We start from the raw sequence: 17677 nt of genomic DNA on the forward strand, positions 1-17677 counted from the left end.
AATGTTTTTATTTTTCTGCATGAATATCTTAACACTAAGGACAAATATATATCAAAACCAAACTAATAGATTCTAGGCTCAGATATTTTCAATTTTCTTCTTATTTATTCTCCAATGTGATTATATGAGAATTCTGATAAAACATTCTCGTATTATGCATGAGAAATCAATTATATTACAGTCATCTTTCAATATGCAATGTTTATGGTAATACTTAAATTTTTATCTCTTTACACTAACTTTATTATGAAAGGCATATTATAATGTTAAATTCACATCAAAATAATGCAAAACGTATCTTATATTAATTCCAGACTTCAAAATATTTAATGAAATTTAATTTCCTTCAAAAATTAAAATAACCATTTCAAATCAAGAAAGCAAAATTATAAAATAACAATACGGGTTCATTTGTCTTTGATAATAATAACAAATATTGATTTAATAAACAATTGAACTTATTAATTTTCGAGTAAAGATAAAAATATTCGAGAAAATTAATAAGTTCGTCATCTTCTATTAATTTTCACATGTTTTAGAATGTATAATCTCAATGCAACAATAATATTGGATAAAAAATTCGACGAGTAATGGTTTTGCTTGAAAAGCGTCTGAGCATTATTTGAATTAATGTATATAATACAAATGTGGTTACTTATAAATATGCTCGGAAGAAAGTATAATGCTGCATTAAAGAAGGTAGGCTAAAGAACCTAAATGCATGTTTCGGTATTATTGATTACTAATTCCACAAGAGTGATGGTAAATCCTATTCCTATTGGTCAAGGCTTATTGAGATAGCCTCTTGATTAAGTTTCTTAGGAAATGAGGCCAGTATGCAACTAAACTTTTAGTAGAACAATGCCCCCTATTTACCTGGAAATGAGGTTATATGAGCATAAACTCTTTCGGAAACTTCTTAAAGGTTACCTGAAAAAAGGCCTCTGTTCCTATTCCTCTAGAATATAGATCCAAGGTGATGTGATTTTTGCATCCCTGGGATGGACGATACACCCAAAGTGTCACCTTTTTTGGGATAACATGAATTTTAAATATCATGAGAGTTCTGCAAACCATATGCACAATATCTATTCAGCCTGACTTCTTGTATATATGAGTTAGACTTCTTAAATATTGTGCTTGGGGCGATATAAGCATTTCCGAGATTACCATCGTGCTCTATAGTATGCTACTTCTCCCTGGTTCTAGCTCAGTTCCAAGGATATTGGCGTTCAAGGATTGGCAAGGTCCTTCCGAAGTCTCTCATTCGATGAGAGATTTCGGAAGAATCTTGCCTTAAAGTACTCCAACTCTTGTTCTTTTGTTCCTAAATAGTGAGAAAAGTTATTTGACTACTTAAGGTAGAGATTATCCGAGGTCCCTCATTTGATGAGAGGCCTCGGATAATCTCTGCCTTAAAATTGTACACTTGTAGTCCATGAGAGTGTAAGTATACATTGATAGGACAGCTTTCTTCTGAAGTCTTAGATTTGATGAGAACCTCAGAAGAAAACTGTCCTATTTTATAGTAAAAGGAGTTTCAGGAGCTCCAAAGCTCCCTTTCGTAAGGATTAGGAGCTTTGGAGCTCCTGGTTCGTAGATGTGTTTCGCATCTTTCATCAGCAAAGGACATTTACCATCTGGGACTATGTTGATGGAGACTCAGGAGCTCCAAAGCTCCCTTTAGTAAGGATTAGAAGCTTTGAAGCTCCTGGTTCGTAGACGTGTTTCGCATCTTTCATCAGAAGAGGCCCAAATGGTAAATAGCCTCTGCTGATGAGCTTCAGGAGCTCCAAGGCTCCCCCTCGTAACGATTAGGAGCTTTGTAGCTCCTGAAGGTAAGGTAGGATTGCTCTGATCTCTAATCAGTAGATGCCATGCCTCATTATGAACTCTACTGACAAGAGATCAAGAGCTCCAAGGACTCCCTTTTTAGTTAGTGGCGTTCTCACCATTTAGTAGGATTGCTGATCCTACTAATGAAGTGATCACTTAGTATACGTTTTGAATAAATTGAATTTTTTTTTAGAATTTAGTATTTTTTATAGACATCACATGTATATTATAAATACATAAATATATTCTTTAATTCAAAAAATTCAATTCGGTTTTGGGATGGGTATCCAGCCCCAAGTATTCAATTTTATTCAATTTTTTAAGAATTTTGGTTGGGATGCCCAGACCAAAACAAGCTTTATATTTTGATGTGTAGATACGTATGTGTGCATCATTGTTGTGTTATATATTATGTTTTTAAAGAAAAAAAATCTGATTCAAAAAAAATTATCACTAATTAGTTGATAATATAAAGAAAAAATAGATAAATTGTATGTTTTGAGAGTATTTATCCACATTCACTCATATGAATTCATTAAATAGTGTCTTTTTACTCCCAAATTTATTTTGAATTATTGAAATCAAAGAAAAAAATCAAAAAAAATTTCTCGAAATTTTTATTTTCAAAAAAAATTTGGATTTTATATTGAAAACTGACACTGGGAGGACGATAGGGCTGGGATTGGAGATACCCCGCTCACTTGGGAAAAATACGGATCTATACTCTAGAAACGATAATTAATGAGGGGGTTGAGTATACTAACACCCCCTATTTTTCGAAAAATTTTTCTTATGATGCTCGCCCCCAATAAAAACTCAACAAAAATATTTAAATTGTGATAAGAAAATCATTTTTTATATCATTTTGACTTAAAATACATGATGTAATTATGAAATGTTTCATATCACATGTCATATAATGATTGCCGAAATTGCAGATATTTTAGGGGATATTTGCTTACTTATATTCGTTTTTGCATTGATTTATGCAATTTGCAGTTCAGTAGTATCTGATGAAACTCTTTATGATAGAACTCTCCTTGCTTCAACGGATCCAAGAAAATTAGAGTATTTTATCGAACCTTCGCATGATGAACAACCTCAATTATTCCCAACAATATTTGATGAACCGGAAGTTTATGCTACATTCGTTGTCCCAGCTTATAACGAAGAAAGAAGAATTCCATCAATGTTAAATGAAACACTCCAATTCCTTGATACTAGGAGAGATGAGAATCCTAATTTCTCATATGAGATCATTGTCGTTGATGATGGCTCCAAAGATAAAACAGCAGAAGTTGTTCTCGATTTCGCAAATTCACATCCAGAAATCCGTCTTCTTAAACAGCCAGTTAACATGGGTAAGGGTGCTGCAGTAGCGGCAGGCTGTTCACATGCAAGAGGACAGTACATTTTAATGGTAGATGCAGATGGAGCAACAAAAATCGACGAATTTAACGAACTCGAAAAGAAAATGTTACAATTACAGCAAGTTAATCGCGAAGCAATCGTTGTTGGAAGCAGAGCTCATCTCGAAGGTCAAGATAAAGCAAATCGTACTCCAATTAGGAAATTCCTTGGCTTATCTTTCCATTTACTCATCTTACTTAGTGGTGTTAGAGGTATTAATGACACACAATGCGGATTTAAGCTGTTTTCTAGAGAGGCATCAAGATATTTGTTCCCTAACCAACACATTGAGAGATGGTGCTTTGATCCAGAGCTTCTCGTTATTGGAAGAAAGCGTAAGATGCAAATTGCCGAAGTTCCAGTCGAATGGAATGAAATTGAAGGCTCAAAGATGAAAGTTACATCAATGATCAAAATGGCCATCGATTTGCTGAGAATTGCTTTGTTCCACGGAATGGGAATCTGGACAGTCAAACTGAAACAGGCTGTTTACGACCAGGAACTCATCTAACTGTCTTTATATATAAGTAAATTGTTATTTTTTTATATCATATTTTATAATTTTTTTTTAAAGGTTAGAGGGTTCTCTATTTTATAAAGATGAAATTGCTTCTAATGAATTTTCCCAAACATTCCCAATAACACTATGCATTTGTTTAAACTCTATTATCTAATGAATATCTTTACAATGGAATCATGATTAAGTATGAGAATTCACTCTTTCTAAACACATGAAATTCTGCAGCTGATTATTAAAAATTGGAAAACTCGTCCAGGAAATCGTCATATAATATTTGAGTTATATCATTTAACTATTTCTATACTATTCACAAAACTAAGGCCCAAAATTGAATGCAATGCTCACTGGTACTATATCAACTTGAACAGTGATTTGTGAATAAAAATTATCTTCACAAATTAGGAAGTCTCAATTCCAAAGAAAAAAAGTCAAATTATTTATACTATACAACAAATAACTTCAAATCCAATCCAAGAAAAGTCACAACAACAGCCAATCCTAAGAAACCAACCAAAAAATCTAAACCGAAGAAATCTTTATTCCAATAACTGAAGACTGGCAAAAAATAATCAAAAAAGTACTATATAATAATCTTTATTTGTTCTTCGATTACTACTATTAATAAATATTTGAATATTACAGAAAATGTATTAATCAATTTTTTTTTTATTCAATAAATCAAACATAAATTTTAATATAAAAACATAAAACAAAAGAACAAACGTAAAACAAACATCACTTATTTCCTTAGCAATAATTAGTTAAATATATCGCTAACAGGATAAAGCTCTAATTCAGTAGCAATGTTAAGAGGGAATCTATGTATTCTCTCAAGTACCTTTGCCATATTAAACTTACTCAAATGGCAGAGTTGCAAAACAAATTCAACCCACTTTGATTCATCATCAAATTTCTCTTCAGGAATTTCTTCATTTGTATTCTTGAATATTGTTGGAATTACAGCGTCACTTATCTGTTTGTGCACCTTCCAAAGAATGTCAAACAGAGGAGAAACAATGTAATCTCTGTGTTCTGAAACATCGAAATTATAAAACTCAGAAAACAGTTGAGAAGCAACTAATTGGGACAAAGCAACTTCTGTTGACTTCGTGAACTGGTTATCTCTGATGCAAACAAATGCAAGAGAGTAAAACAAGTTAAAGATCGCGTATGTTGGCTTTTCATAGTTGAAAATGATGTCATCGAGGTCTTCCATCAAAAGGAAAATTGGATAGACTGGAATTGGTTTTCCTCCTGGTGTTTGGACATCAAAAACAACTCTGAACTGTCTTCTGATAGTATAATGCATGAAATCGGAGATTTTCGTGCAAACTGAGTTAATAAAATTACAAAATTTCGGAAAATCTTGTATTTTATCGTATTTTTGTTTTGGAAGAGTCAGAATCAAGTTATTTGTCTCGATTTCTGCCCATGGAACTTGGAAATTTTTAGTTTGGTCGAAAATTTCCGGCATTTCTTCAATATATCTCGGAGATTTGAGGAATTTCTGGAATTTGACAGATAATTCCATCTTCTCACTATCTTCTACAGCGATGTAAACTAAACCGCCAGTTTGTGAGAAAATTTCATTGTCACCTTTTTGTAAAGCTTGGGCCATGACAACAGTTGGCCATCTTCTTCAAGGAATTGGCTCTGCGGCAATGGCTGTGTATGGATACCGATTTGTACTAATACGTTTTTGATCTCTTCGCTGCTAGTTTCCACTGAAATTCTTACAATTACGCCAGCAGGAAGTCAGAGACCAGTAGAGATCAATTGATGCGGTCTAATCTCAATGGTTTCTTGCATTTCTACAGAATCTTGCTTTTTGGCAAATCCTGGGAATACTTCGCTGTCTGGAATAATATTTAACATTGTTATTGGGAGTTTTGAGGTAATATCTATAATAAGAACAATAAGAATGTTCTGTAGTAAGTTTGGAACAAGGTGTTTGTATTGGTCGTGGTAGTCATTCGCTCTTAAATATTCCCAACAGTTATTTAAGATTTCTTGAAGGTACATGTTCTCGGATTCCTTGGAAACCATGACCATGTATCTGATTTCTGTAGCAATATCATCGAGTTCTTCAACGTTTAAGTTGCTAGATGACAAAACACTCTTAAATTTCTTTACTAGGATAGGAAGAGATTTATTTTTGATGTCGTTGTATGAATATGGGATGATTACTGTCAATGGCTTTGATTTCTCTGAATTGATTGAACATTCCATGAATGATATACCGTATTCGTGTAAAAATTCGTTAATATTAAAGCTGATTTCGTCTTGTTCTGTTGCGGGAGGAACGTAACAACATATAATTGCTCCGCCATTGTCTGAAAATTTACGTAATTTTTCGATTTGCTCTTCTGTTGGATTTACTTCACTTGATAGAATAATTATGCTGTAAAATGATAAATTATTCGCAAAATCTCCACTTTGAACACGAAAGCCATACAACTGTAACTCTTTGGAAAGGTCTTGCTCGTATTGGTCAAGCGATATTAAAAGTACAGATGATAATAATGTCTGTTTAGATGTGATCCATTTGAATATATTTTTAAATAACAATGCAGTATCATCTGCTTCCATCATTGCACGAGATAACATGCCAACATGGCCTAGACATACAAGCCTGCCAAGACGTGCAACTGAAGCCACAATAATTGGCATGTCTAAATCAGAATCTTGATTATTATAAATTTCTAAATTAGCTGTCGCGATTGCAAAACTACTTGTATTCAAACATGCAATAGGAACCATACCGCCAGGACACTGTATTGAATTGATTTCATTTGTGATGAAATCAAAGCTATCGATAATGTCGGAAGCGGCTTCGCCACCTTCAAGTTTGGAAATGGGCCCTTTTCTTGGTGATATGATTCTAGGTGATACTGCTTTAACAGGTTCTTCAGCTGGTTTACTTGAAACACAGCCCATTTTTGAAAACAAATGAACGTTATTTGAAAATCATATTTGTTCATTTTTGCATTTCTTTACAAATGTTTTATGTTTCATGGTTGAATTTTTATTTTACAATAAGCTTCAAAAATTTGTATTAGAAATAATCGGCTATTCGAAATTTCAAGCAATCTATTGATAAACATATGAACTGGAATATGATTTATTGCAGAATTTATAAAAATAATGTTTAACGAAATTTTGAATGAAAAATATTCATTAAATGATATGTAATTTATTTATCCGTAATTACATTTATATTATATTAAATATTAAATTTAATTTCTATCAATGTGAATTTAATTTTGCAAATTACCTCAGACTTTTCAGAGGATTGAGTGGCAACTCAATCCTCTGAAATAGTCTGTGGTAATTTTTAGTCTCTACACTATTTCAATATAAGCTCCATTTTTAAACAGTTTTTAAAAATCGAGCATTGAAAAGTGTGATGAGACTTTTGCATTTGAGAACATATTCAATTTTAAAATATTTGATATTATTGATTTAATTCATAAAATCTGATTAATATATTATTTAATTTTGTAAACTTTTGAAATTCAAACTGTTTGGATTAGGTTTTCAATTCTGAATTCAATTAACGATTGTTTTATTTCATATTTTGGACTTTGGGTTTTTTAGGTTTAGTATACATTCAAGAAAAAAATATGAATGTATTGATAAATATCCACCAAACAAGAAGAAACTTATTCTTTATTGTAATAGCCAGCTATTTTTCAATTTTAGTCAGATAAACAAATGTATTATCAGACATTAAACTATCTTGTTCCAATCTTTAATCAGAATTCTATGTCAATCAATAGGTATAAATCAAAAAGATGCCAACAATTGAGAAAAATTGAGACTTGCAAAAGAATGAGATCAAATGAGCATGATTCCTAAAATATTATTGTGACATGTTCTAGCAAATCCAAACCTCTAATATCTCTAATATGATTCATAAATTGAGCTTTTTATCATGTAAATGAAACAACTTATAATTATCCACGTGTAAAGATTATTCTGAAACAGTAATAACGCACTAGTATTTAAATAGATCCAAGAAGTATTCACAACTATCAAAATTCAATGTTTTTTCTTTCGAATATCAAAAATTTCTTTACATTCTGAATCTTGGTATCAATATTTGTGACCATTTCGTTGGTTTTGATATTTGTTGTTATATGATATCCACTACTTGCTGATTCTTCTGTAAAAATTTCCTGAATTTTCATAAATTTGGCTAGATTTTTTTGATTAACAGAGAATCCAAAATAATTTAAAATTATAATTATTTTTGCGCATAAAATAATAAAATGATATCATAAAATGTAATTGTCACTTTTCATAAAAATGCAGAAACGCTGGGAAAAAATAAAACAATCTGTATCACTCGGCATTAGTGCTGTCAAAGAGATTGCTGGATTCTCTACAGTTCAAGAGGATAAAGCATATTTGGATTTGATTGAGCAAATCACAGAAGCAACAGCAGTATTAACTGAAATTGAGAAAGATATTGATTCATATGCTCAATCAGTTTCTGCATTTACAAATGCACAGTACTCATTATCTGGTCATATTTTTGCTTTATTTAAACAAGGCGAACAAAATTACGAAACAGCTGAATCTGCTCATCGTGGCCAAGAGGCAGTTTATGCAAATGGAAAGAACTTTAGTGGCCATTACATCGAAACATATTTGAAACTTCCAATTAAGAAACTTCAAGAAGAGTTAACGAAAATCAATGAAATGTCAAATGAGAGAAAGAAAGACCATATTCTTCTTGTTGACTCTCAAAATGATCTTGAAAAAGCAAAAGCCAAAGGAAAAATTAAAGATATCGTTGAATACCAAGAAGTTGTTGCAACACGCCAGGCCAAATTCGCTAAGATCGATGATCAATTCAGACAAGCTGCTCGTGATTACCTTACGGCTGCTCCAGAAAAGTATTCTAACATTTTCAATATGTTCCAGTCATATGTTGCTGAATTCTTTGATGAAGGCCGCAAACAAGCAATTGATAATGTCCCAACATTCAAATATGATGAAATTAAAACAACAAGACCAACATTGACTATTGCCCCAGCTGAACCTCCGAAAGAGGAAGAGCAACCGAAACAAGAAATTACCAATGAATGAAACTGTTAAAAAAATTCAAGTGATTAATTTTTATTATTTTTTTATCATCAGTCAACTTTGACTCATTGTATTACGCGATCGCAATAAACTATTTTAGTTATATATACTTTGCGTTATTTTTTAGTTAGTAGATTTTATTATTTTAAAATAAAAAAAAAATAGATAAGTTAAGAATATCAAAAGCAGAAGTAGATCTATTCATCCAGGCTAAGGATGTCAATTTGGAAGAAAAGTGAGAAAATTCCTAAAATGCTAAAAATGAATTTTCCAAATGTATTTTTTTATCTCATTTTTTTGATTTTGAAAAAAATTTGGAGAGAAGAACTCTTCGTTTTTGAATTTTATCACGATGGTTTTAAAGTATATTAGACACATGTATTGATATTACTATTTTTGTATATTTTGAGAGAAAATCCCCAAAAAGTAAGAAAATCTAAGACGGTTTGAGAAAATATATAAACTATTGAAAATTTGAATTAAACTTCTAATTTGGAAAAAAGAAATTTGGAAAGAAGAAAATTCAAAAATCGAGATTTAGACTCAGCATCAAATGGAGAACAAAATGTTTCTTCATATGAAGGAAAAAAATTTTCTTGTGAAGAAATAGAGTTTTTAAAATTTTATTGTATGTAATGAAATAAACAAATATTAAAATTATTTTTTGATAACAAGAAAATTCCCAATTTTATACGTTTAGATGAAAATAAGTGATTTTGCTTGAAATAAAAGTTATTGTTTGCTTACAGCTATCAAATAGATTTTTGCTATTTTGATTAAAATTTATTAATCAAATTAATAAATTTTTTCTAAATATCTTAAATATCTGGATCACTCACTGATACAATGAATTGAACGATAAAAATAATACAAACTCAAATAAGTTTCCTGTTTTTCAACTAAAAAAAATTATGCAAATTAAATTAAATTGTTTATTCAAATATAAAACAAAGATGAAGTAATTACAGTTATCATAAACTTTATGAATAACTCTGTAATTGGTTCAGATTTTCGTAAAAATATTTTTATTAATATCGATAAGAATACGTTTACCTACTATCACAACATATCGATAAACAAGAGTAGAGTGATTTTTATCATCGAAACTTTTTAAAAGCTGTAAGCTGGAAGGAAAAATCTTGTTTTTTCTGAGTTAGTTGTAGAACTATTGATGTACGAGTTATCATTGTGATGTAGAAGGATGTCAATGTACTGACTGAAGGATATGAAGTGAATTGAATTTCATTGAATTTCAATTTGATCAAAATTTGTTGAAATGATATGAATGTGTCAACATCTGTATCACTCTCTTTCACTCCTTCAGTATTCTTTCGAGAACGAAGCTAGCTCAGCTTTCGCTGAGCGAATTGACACTTTTGATGCCCTAAACGTACATTTTCTCAAATTTATCGAAAAAATTATACCACCCAAACTAGTATATTCTTATTTTAAATATGATATTATCCTTAGAAATCACACTAGAATATATTTAAATCAACTTTTAAAAAAATTCGAATCCTGCGCGTCTCACTTTTTAAATTTTCCAAAAGGAAAATTATATTCTCCTAAAATGAAAACAATTTTCCGAATTGACATCCTTATCCAGGCATTATAGCAAGATATTAAAAATAATATATATTTAAACACGAAAGAAAAAAGTTTTCCGATACGGGGAGTCGAACCCCGATCCTGTGGATGAAAACCACATATCCTAACCGCTGAACGATATCGGATTTACATAACTTAATAGATAAATTAATTTATAATGTTTAAATTTATCCAACGACTGCATTATTCTATGATTCATTCAATTTATCAATATTAGAATTCTTTTTATAAACAATGCTGTGGCAAAAGGATACCTGAAACAATAAAATACAGTTTTATCGTTTTTTATTTGAACCTCACAAATTTCATTTTACTTCATGTGGCTACTTTTTTCATTAGCAATTAAAAGCACATTACCGCTCTCCTTAACAGATTCAAATGATAATCCGTTCCCCTCATGCAGATGCAAAAATTATCATGATACGTTAGAAATCGGACAATACACTGTCGATTTTCTCGACAATGGAGCACAAAGTTGTTACAGGGGAAGCTTTCTATTAGGTGGAAAAGATTTCCAAGTTACTGCTGCAATTCGTTCGACAAAAGATAAAACATGGAATTATTCTACTACGTATCCAAATGCGGCAGCGATTCTATTGAAGGAGTCAGATAACACTTCAATTTTTAAAATAGAGTGCATTTCTGGAGTTACATCTTGTAAGATTCAAATTGCTAAAATTATGCCATCATATAAGAAAGATAATGTATATTATAGAACATATATATCTACAGTTAAAAATGGCAATGTTAATTTTGAATATTCGACTAAAAAAGTTGATGGATATTTCGTTCAATATCAGGGCGTATTTTTGAACCTGAACAAACGAAAATTCACAATAGATACCAATTCAACGATTAAATTTAATCAATCAGGGTTATCATTTGATCAAGAAAAATTCCAGTATTCCGGAATATTCGACACTGTTCATTTGAAGCCACAATATGATACAAATTCTCAAACAACAGTACCAGCTAAACTCTCAATCAGTTATTCACCAGAATCAAACAATAACCCATCACAGAATTCTGATATTATTTGGCTTTTCCCAGAAATAACATCATTTATTAAGGAAGGAACATCAATATGTCCACATAACCATTTAGATGATGAAGATACTCCGGCACAAAAAACATCGGCTCCTTATATCATAGTTTTCGTTTGTCTCTTAGTTGTGATTATTCTTTTAGTTACAGCAATTGTAACAATACTAGTTATAAGACACAAAAAGGAGAAAGACCAAAAAGAAGTTCAACTTGCAAATTCAGAATATAAAGACACTGCAGAAAATTTGTTACCTGATGCTTAATTATCCATTCCTTAACGTGTTAATAAAAATTTTATTCATTTGTTTTATAAAAATGCTATTTCACATAGTAACATAATCAACACTAGTATAATATAGATTATCTGGCATGAAATTCGTTGTTATGCAGTAAAATTCAATAAATTGAATATTTGATTATTCAATTGAGACATGAAGTGTTATTCATTGAACTACATCTGCACATAAAGATTTATTTAGAGTTTTAAGTATTGACGAAGCCATATCTTGTATTCTAAATGAATTTAAATGAGATATTTCTAGTAAGGCCTTGTAAATTATTAATTTTTAACTATTGAACACTATCGCTCACAACATTTTACAATTCTTTTCCCAAACAACCATAAGATTTTCCCGGATAAGAATTATAAAAAGTGACAATGGATCTTGATTCATATATAGAAAGTATTCGAGGTGGCAAGCGCCTTGAAGAGGAGCAACTTAGGCTTGTCTTTTCCAAGCTTATGGAAGTCCTTTATCAAGAAGGTACAGTCCATCCATTACCACTTCCAATTGTAATTTGCGGCGATATTCACGGCCAGCTCTACGATCTTTTTGAACTTTTCAAAATTTCCGGTGGACCAGAATCCAACCGTTATCTTTTCTTAGGCGATTATGTAGATCGAGGATACTTTTCACTTGAAACCTTCACATATCTTGCATGCTTAAAGCTCAAATATCCAGACCACATTTACTTACTTCGCGGCAATCACGAATGCAGACAAGTTAACCAACTCTACGGTTTCTATGATGAATGTGTCAATGTATACGGCCATGCAGGAATTTGGCGTATGTGCAATGAAGTATTCGATCTTTTACCAATTGCTGCTCTTATTGCAAACAAGATTTTCGGTGTCCATGGTGGTCTTTCACCAGAAATTAAATTAATTGAACAGATTCCTCTTATTGAGCGTCAAGATGAATTACCTAGTAACGGAGCTCTCGCAGACTTGACATGGTCTGACCCAGATGATGTTGATGGATGGGCTCCTAACCCTCGTGGCGCTGGATGGCTGTTTGGAGCACAGCCAACACATGAATTCTGCGCGAATAACAAGATAGACCTTATTGTACGTGCTCACCAGCTTGCAATGAGCGGATATCAATACCATTTCGGAGAAACACAATTAGTTACAGTTTGGTCAGCTCCAAACTACATGTATAGATCTGGTAATGATGCTTCTGTTCTTATGATTGATGAAAACTTTAATCGTGAATTTGTTATCTTCAAAGCTGTCCCTGATGACCAGCGTGTTATCCCAGAAGAAACAACACCTCCGTATTTCGCTTAATTTAATACAAATCTATATGAGTAAATTAAATATCCGTAATACATTTCAAAATTTTAAAAATTTTCTTTTCTCATATCTCTTAGAAACAACATTAGGTTATGGTAATCAAAATCTCAACTACATTTCTCAAATATATTATTAACATGTTATTGAATTTCAATTTTTTTTTAATAATAATGAATTCATTCTAATTAGACGCTCTATGAAGTTGGAACTAACATGAATTAAAGATATCTTTAAAATCTCCTTAAGAGTGCGCTTACGCTCATCATACTTAAATTCAAATTTCTAATTATGTGCATGAAGTATCATTTTGTGGGCTCTTAAATTCCTTACTCCCAAAATATATTATGAGAATTATTCAATGAAAGTGTATTCAGTATACATATCAGTCTATGCTCGAATATTACTGTCAATAGTTCCATTTTAAACTCTTCCGACAAAATAGAATTCCCCAACAATAAATGGAAAAGACTCTTAAAATTAGTAAGTTGAAAGACAGATGAAAAAAATCTTTATTTTTATATCCAAACAATACATTTTAAAGTCATAACAACAAACAATTTTTATCAAAATCTTCTTCCGCCGTATGAAACTTTTCTCTTTTCATAAGTAATTTCTTCTTTGAGATTATCTGTGATCAATCCTAAGAACCACTTTCCTGGGTACTTATATGTTATATAAGCATAAGGGAAACATTCGAAAACTGACTGATTCATGTAGTTACTTCCTCTGTAAACAATGAATTCGATGTTTTTTGTTCCATTGAATGAATTTGTTTCAACATTTTCAAGTTTATCAGGAAATCTGAAAAGTTTAAGACTGTTACACATAGCGAATGATTTGTCTGTAATATTTATAACTTGTGTTTCAAGTAATTCGACTTCTTCAATTCTTGAATTCTTAAATGCTCCTTTTCCTATGAAATTGAGTGTTTTAGGGAACTTAAATGATTTTATTGCTGTTCCTTGGAATGTTTGTGATCCAATTGCTGTAATATCCTTTGGAAGATCAACAATTTCTAATCTTTTGCATCCAATGAACATCCTATTAGGTATATACTTGAGATTAGTATTTCTAAGGTCTATTCTCTTCAAATCTTCGTTGTAACTGAATAAACTTGTTCCAAGTGACAAAATCTTTTTCGGAACAGTGAATCCTGTGAATGTACACCACGTAAAGCAGGAATCAGAGTATATTCTTGTTTCTGATAAAATATCAAAGGAATCTCCTTCATAAGGGAATTTGTATAAAATTGTTTTATTTTTGGAGTATAGAGCATCATCAATCACTGTAAAGTTAGGATTTTCTTTATCTACTATAATTGTTTGTAGATGCTTGCAATTTTCGAAACATGTGGAATTTATGAATTTTATTGTTTTTGGAATAACGATTTTTGTGATATTTGTTTTATAAAATGAATATGCTTCAATTGCTGTAATAGGGCATTCTTTCTCTTTGTAATTAATTGTTTCAGGAATTGTAAATTCAAAATATAGATCAGAAACAATTGCTGGTTTGTGTACTTCATCATTACCTATGTGAATTTCGTCCTCAAGTATAATACATTGAACATCCATACCGTCGATGGTTAGATTCTCTGAAGACCTAGTAAGATATAAAAGGTAAGAAAACATTAAAAATAATGAAAATAAATCACATAAATTAAATTTTTATTACTATTTAAGAGTTGTATCATAGTCGTAATGGGTTATAATCCAAAACTGAAATCTGGAATTTGAGGGTCAGATAAAAATTAAAAAAGAATTACACAATTAGTTTTATGATTTAAATCTCTGCAATTTTTTATTGAATTATTTTCAAAATCTTGTCATTTTACAAAAAATTAATATAAATAAGGAAGAGCTCGCACAAAGGCTTGTCTTCAGTAGTACGCCTGAGGGTGCAAATAGCCCACAAACACAAGAACTGCAGCAATATTCACGAGAAAAGCCTTTTGAGTGCACTTATAAATTTATTCGACTTTTAAGTAAGGATAAAATTAACCCCACAGCTCTGCATATGGCTGTTATTCTTGCTAATCAAGTTTTGCCCCGTCAAATCGATCCATATTATCTATCAGATGAATTTTCACATAAATTAGAAAAATATCACAATGCACTCATTCGAGGACTTATGTATTCTGACAATTTGATTTCTTCCAACTGTCAAGAACTCATTTCGAAGCAATTTTTAATCGAACAAGGCAAATGGAGTGATTTAATCGGAATGTTAAATCAAATAGCTGTTTCCGATGATTATAGTCTGCAAGTCCGTGCTAATTCTATTACAACATTCCAAAAAATTCTCGAAACAGGACCTCCTTTAGAAGTTTTACAGGAGTATGGCGTAAATTTTGTTGCAACTCTATTAGATTACCTTGCTGCAAACTCATCTGAAACCAATTTTTACAAATCTGTCATAGAAACTCTGAAATTTGCGATTCCAATTTTTAATATAAAAAATTCACAAGAAGAATTTCAGAAATATTTTCAAATAATTATCGGTGCCATTGCAAATCACGAAGATCCAATGAGAATTACTGATCTTTTTTCTTTATTTTCAATTTTATGCACAAATTGTTATGTTTTTATGGCTGATTGCGTTGAAGAGCTTATGAAGATACTTACAGCATCATTAGAAGCACCAAATAAATACTATATCTTCGGAGCAATTAATTTCATTGATGAATTTTCAAAATTTGAGCAATCTCTTGTCCAAGAATCGAATAAACAAGCCAAAGGATTCAGAAGGAAAACAATTGTAATGCATAATATCTCAGATTTATTTATTGATCAGTTTATTTCTCCAATTATCAGCCAAGTCGTTCCAAATGTTAGTGAACAATGTCCGGATACTATTGAAGACCATATTTGCTTTGTATACTGCGACATTATTAGAAATATGTTGAAAATTAATCCAGAAAAAATATCAAATTTAGTTATTTCATTTATTTCTGAAAATATATCATCATCTGAATGGTATATTCAATATTTCAACCTTCTCCTCATCAAATCTGTTACTTCTTCTGATATTTCTAGAGAATCTCAAGGATATTTGTCTGAATTTCTCTCCCAACAGTTAGAATATCTTACAGCAGTTGCAACTATGCCAATACCTTTATTGGCAGTACAATCTGTAATAGATATCAAAAGAATTATGAAAAATTATGGAATTTGGACAAGAATTGACGAAAGTATTGAAATTATCATGAAAACTCTTGAGCAATGTTCACAAAATGACTATAAAGTTATCATAGAATGCTGTAATTTGATTAAAATGATGGCTTGTTATGATATTATTAAAAATCAAAACTCATTGATATCAAGAATCTTCATAAAAAGCTATCAGATACTTCAGATGTACTTAGAAGTGAATAATGAGTACTCCGATGATATCCAAATCGCTTCTTACAACACAATTTGTATTTTGATCGAAGAAGCTCCAACAATTTTCCATGAATGCTTCGAAGGAATCAAGACTTCGGCAATAGAAGGCATTATGTCCCAAAATACCAATACTTTGACGAAGATTTCCTTTATTAATATAATTTCTTCGCTCGCGAAAGCAGAATACAAAGGTGTCTTGGATGATGCTCCATTTATTATTGAGAAACTATTCGAATGCAATGTAACAGGTGACAATAAAACTGATGAAATTTGTTTATCTGCAATTGCTCAAATAATAATCGTCGTGGGCGACCAAATACATGACGATAACTTAATCGATAAGCTCATTGATAATATTAAGAGAATATTTGGCTACGAATCCCCTTCTGCTACGAAAGAAGCAATTGATGCTTTAAGTGACTTAATGAGGAAGTTCCCACAGAACAAAACATTATTAGCTGAAAAAGAAGATATCACTAATTCACTTGTTTCCTTCATAAAAAGTGATAATTCAAATTCGAATATTATTGTATCGGCAATGTATTGTTTAGGTGATATAATGAAGTTCAGTGGTGTTCCTGAAGACATTGCACTTGAAATTGCCAAAATTGTTGTCGAATATCAAATTAAATTTTTCGAATTAAACACAACAAGCAAAGAAACAATGCAAGAAGGTCATTATTTCATTGCTTCTGCTGTTTCTTGCATTCTTGGATGTGTTATTTGCTCAACTTCTCAAGAGATTCTTTCAGAACTGTTTCCTTTGATTATACAAACAATAACTGTATTCAACAAACAAGAAGTGTTCGAATACAATGAATTGGCTTTCTTCCTTGAACTGGTAAACGCTGCGGCAGAGAAATACAGAGGAAAACTTTCAAAAGCAGTGATGAAGAAAGATTTCAGAAAAGCATTGAAGATGTGGGAGTCAGGAGAATTCCTCACTATTCAGAAGTGGATGCCCCTCAAAAAGAAAATGCAGGATAGAGCCTCTCAAGTCTATGAAATGCTTCTGACTATTAATTAAATGTAAATATTGTTTTATAAAGAATATTAATTGTAAATTCATGTTTATTAATATATTTTGGGCTGTCGTATCTGGTACCGCAGAATTTCAATAATCGAAATTTTTGGAATCAAATTTGGAATAAGTTTACATCTAATATCATATTGCTTAAATCGTTGAAATATATATCGATACAAAGTTAA

At 31.2% G+C, this 17677-nt stretch overlaps 8 protein-coding genes and 1 non-coding gene across 9 annotated transcripts, besides 1 other annotated feature; 5 read left to right on the plus strand and 4 right to left on the minus strand.

Moving 5' to 3' along the window:
- Nucleotides 1–964: 964 nt before the first annotated feature.
- Nucleotides 965–2559: a mobile genetic element.
- Nucleotides 2560–2755: 196 nt separating this feature from the next.
- TVAGG3_0974330 (glycosyl transferase) lies at nucleotides 2756–3912 on the plus strand (the record flags this gene model as incomplete). Its single annotated transcript, XM_001319192.1, has 1 exon — nucleotides 2756–3757. One exon carries the CDS (start codon nucleotides 2756–2758, stop codon nucleotides 3755–3757), a length of 1002 nt encoding a protein of 333 aa, XP_001319227.1.
- Nucleotides 3913–4523: 611 nt separating this feature from the next.
- On the minus strand, nucleotides 4524–5384 carry TVAGG3_0974340 (peptidase M60-like family; the record flags this gene model as incomplete). Its single annotated transcript, XM_001319191.1, has 1 exon — nucleotides 4524–5384. The coding sequence occupies one exon, from the start codon at nucleotides 5382–5384 to the stop codon at nucleotides 4524–4526; it is 861 nt and encodes a 286-aa protein (XP_001319226.1).
- A 137-nt stretch (nucleotides 5385–5521) lies between these two features.
- TVAGG3_0974350 (peptidase M60-like family) lies at nucleotides 5522–6816 on the minus strand (the record flags this gene model as incomplete). Its single annotated transcript, XM_001319190.2, has 1 exon — nucleotides 5522–6703. The coding sequence occupies one exon, from the start codon at nucleotides 6701–6703 to the stop codon at nucleotides 5522–5524; it is 1182 nt and encodes a 393-aa protein (XP_001319225.1).
- A 1258-nt stretch (nucleotides 6817–8074) lies between these two features.
- TVAGG3_0974360 (arfaptin homology (AH) domain/bar domain domain-containing protein) lies at nucleotides 8075–8966 on the plus strand (the record flags this gene model as incomplete). The annotated part of the gene is made up of 1 exon (XM_001319189.2): nucleotides 8075–8860. The coding sequence occupies one exon, from the start codon at nucleotides 8075–8077 to the stop codon at nucleotides 8858–8860; it is 786 nt and encodes a 261-aa protein (XP_001319224.1).
- A 1552-nt stretch (nucleotides 8967–10518) lies between these two features.
- Nucleotides 10519–10590, minus strand: TVAGG3_0974370. Its single transcript has one exon. It is a non-coding gene; the product is annotated as a tRNA-Glu (tRNA).
- A 192-nt stretch (nucleotides 10591–10782) lies between these two features.
- On the plus strand, nucleotides 10783–11783 carry TVAGG3_0974380 (uncharacterized protein; the record flags this gene model as incomplete). Its single annotated transcript, XM_001319188.2, has 1 exon — nucleotides 10783–11772. One exon carries the CDS (start codon nucleotides 10783–10785, stop codon nucleotides 11770–11772), a length of 990 nt encoding a protein of 329 aa, XP_001319223.1.
- A 258-nt stretch (nucleotides 11784–12041) lies between these two features.
- On the plus strand, nucleotides 12042–13149 carry TVAGG3_0974390 (serine/threonine-protein phosphatase PPA2A-related family; the record flags this gene model as incomplete). The annotated part of the gene is made up of 1 exon (XM_001319187.2): nucleotides 12168–13079. One exon carries the CDS (start codon nucleotides 12168–12170, stop codon nucleotides 13077–13079), a length of 912 nt encoding a protein of 303 aa, XP_001319222.1.
- Nucleotides 13150–13545: 396 nt separating this feature from the next.
- Nucleotides 13546–14716, minus strand: TVAGG3_0974400 (ribonuclease inhibitor domain-containing protein; the record flags this gene model as incomplete). The annotated part of the gene is made up of 1 exon (XM_001319186.1): nucleotides 13649–14716. The coding sequence occupies one exon, from the start codon at nucleotides 14714–14716 to the stop codon at nucleotides 13649–13651; it is 1068 nt and encodes a 355-aa protein (XP_001319221.1).
- A 222-nt stretch (nucleotides 14717–14938) lies between these two features.
- On the plus strand, nucleotides 14939–17526 carry TVAGG3_0974410 (armadillo (ARM) repeat-containing protein family; the record flags this gene model as incomplete). Its single annotated transcript, XM_001319185.1, has 1 exon — nucleotides 15102–17495. One exon carries the CDS (start codon nucleotides 15102–15104, stop codon nucleotides 17493–17495), a length of 2394 nt encoding a protein of 797 aa, XP_001319220.1.
- Between the last annotated feature and the right edge of the window lie 151 nt (nucleotides 17527–17677).

Source organism: Trichomonas vaginalis, chromosome I, assembly GCF_026262505.1.
Source record: "Trichomonas vaginalis G3 chromosome I, whole genome shotgun sequence".
NCBI lineage: Eukaryota > Parabasalia > Trichomonadida > Trichomonadidae > Trichomonas > Trichomonas vaginalis.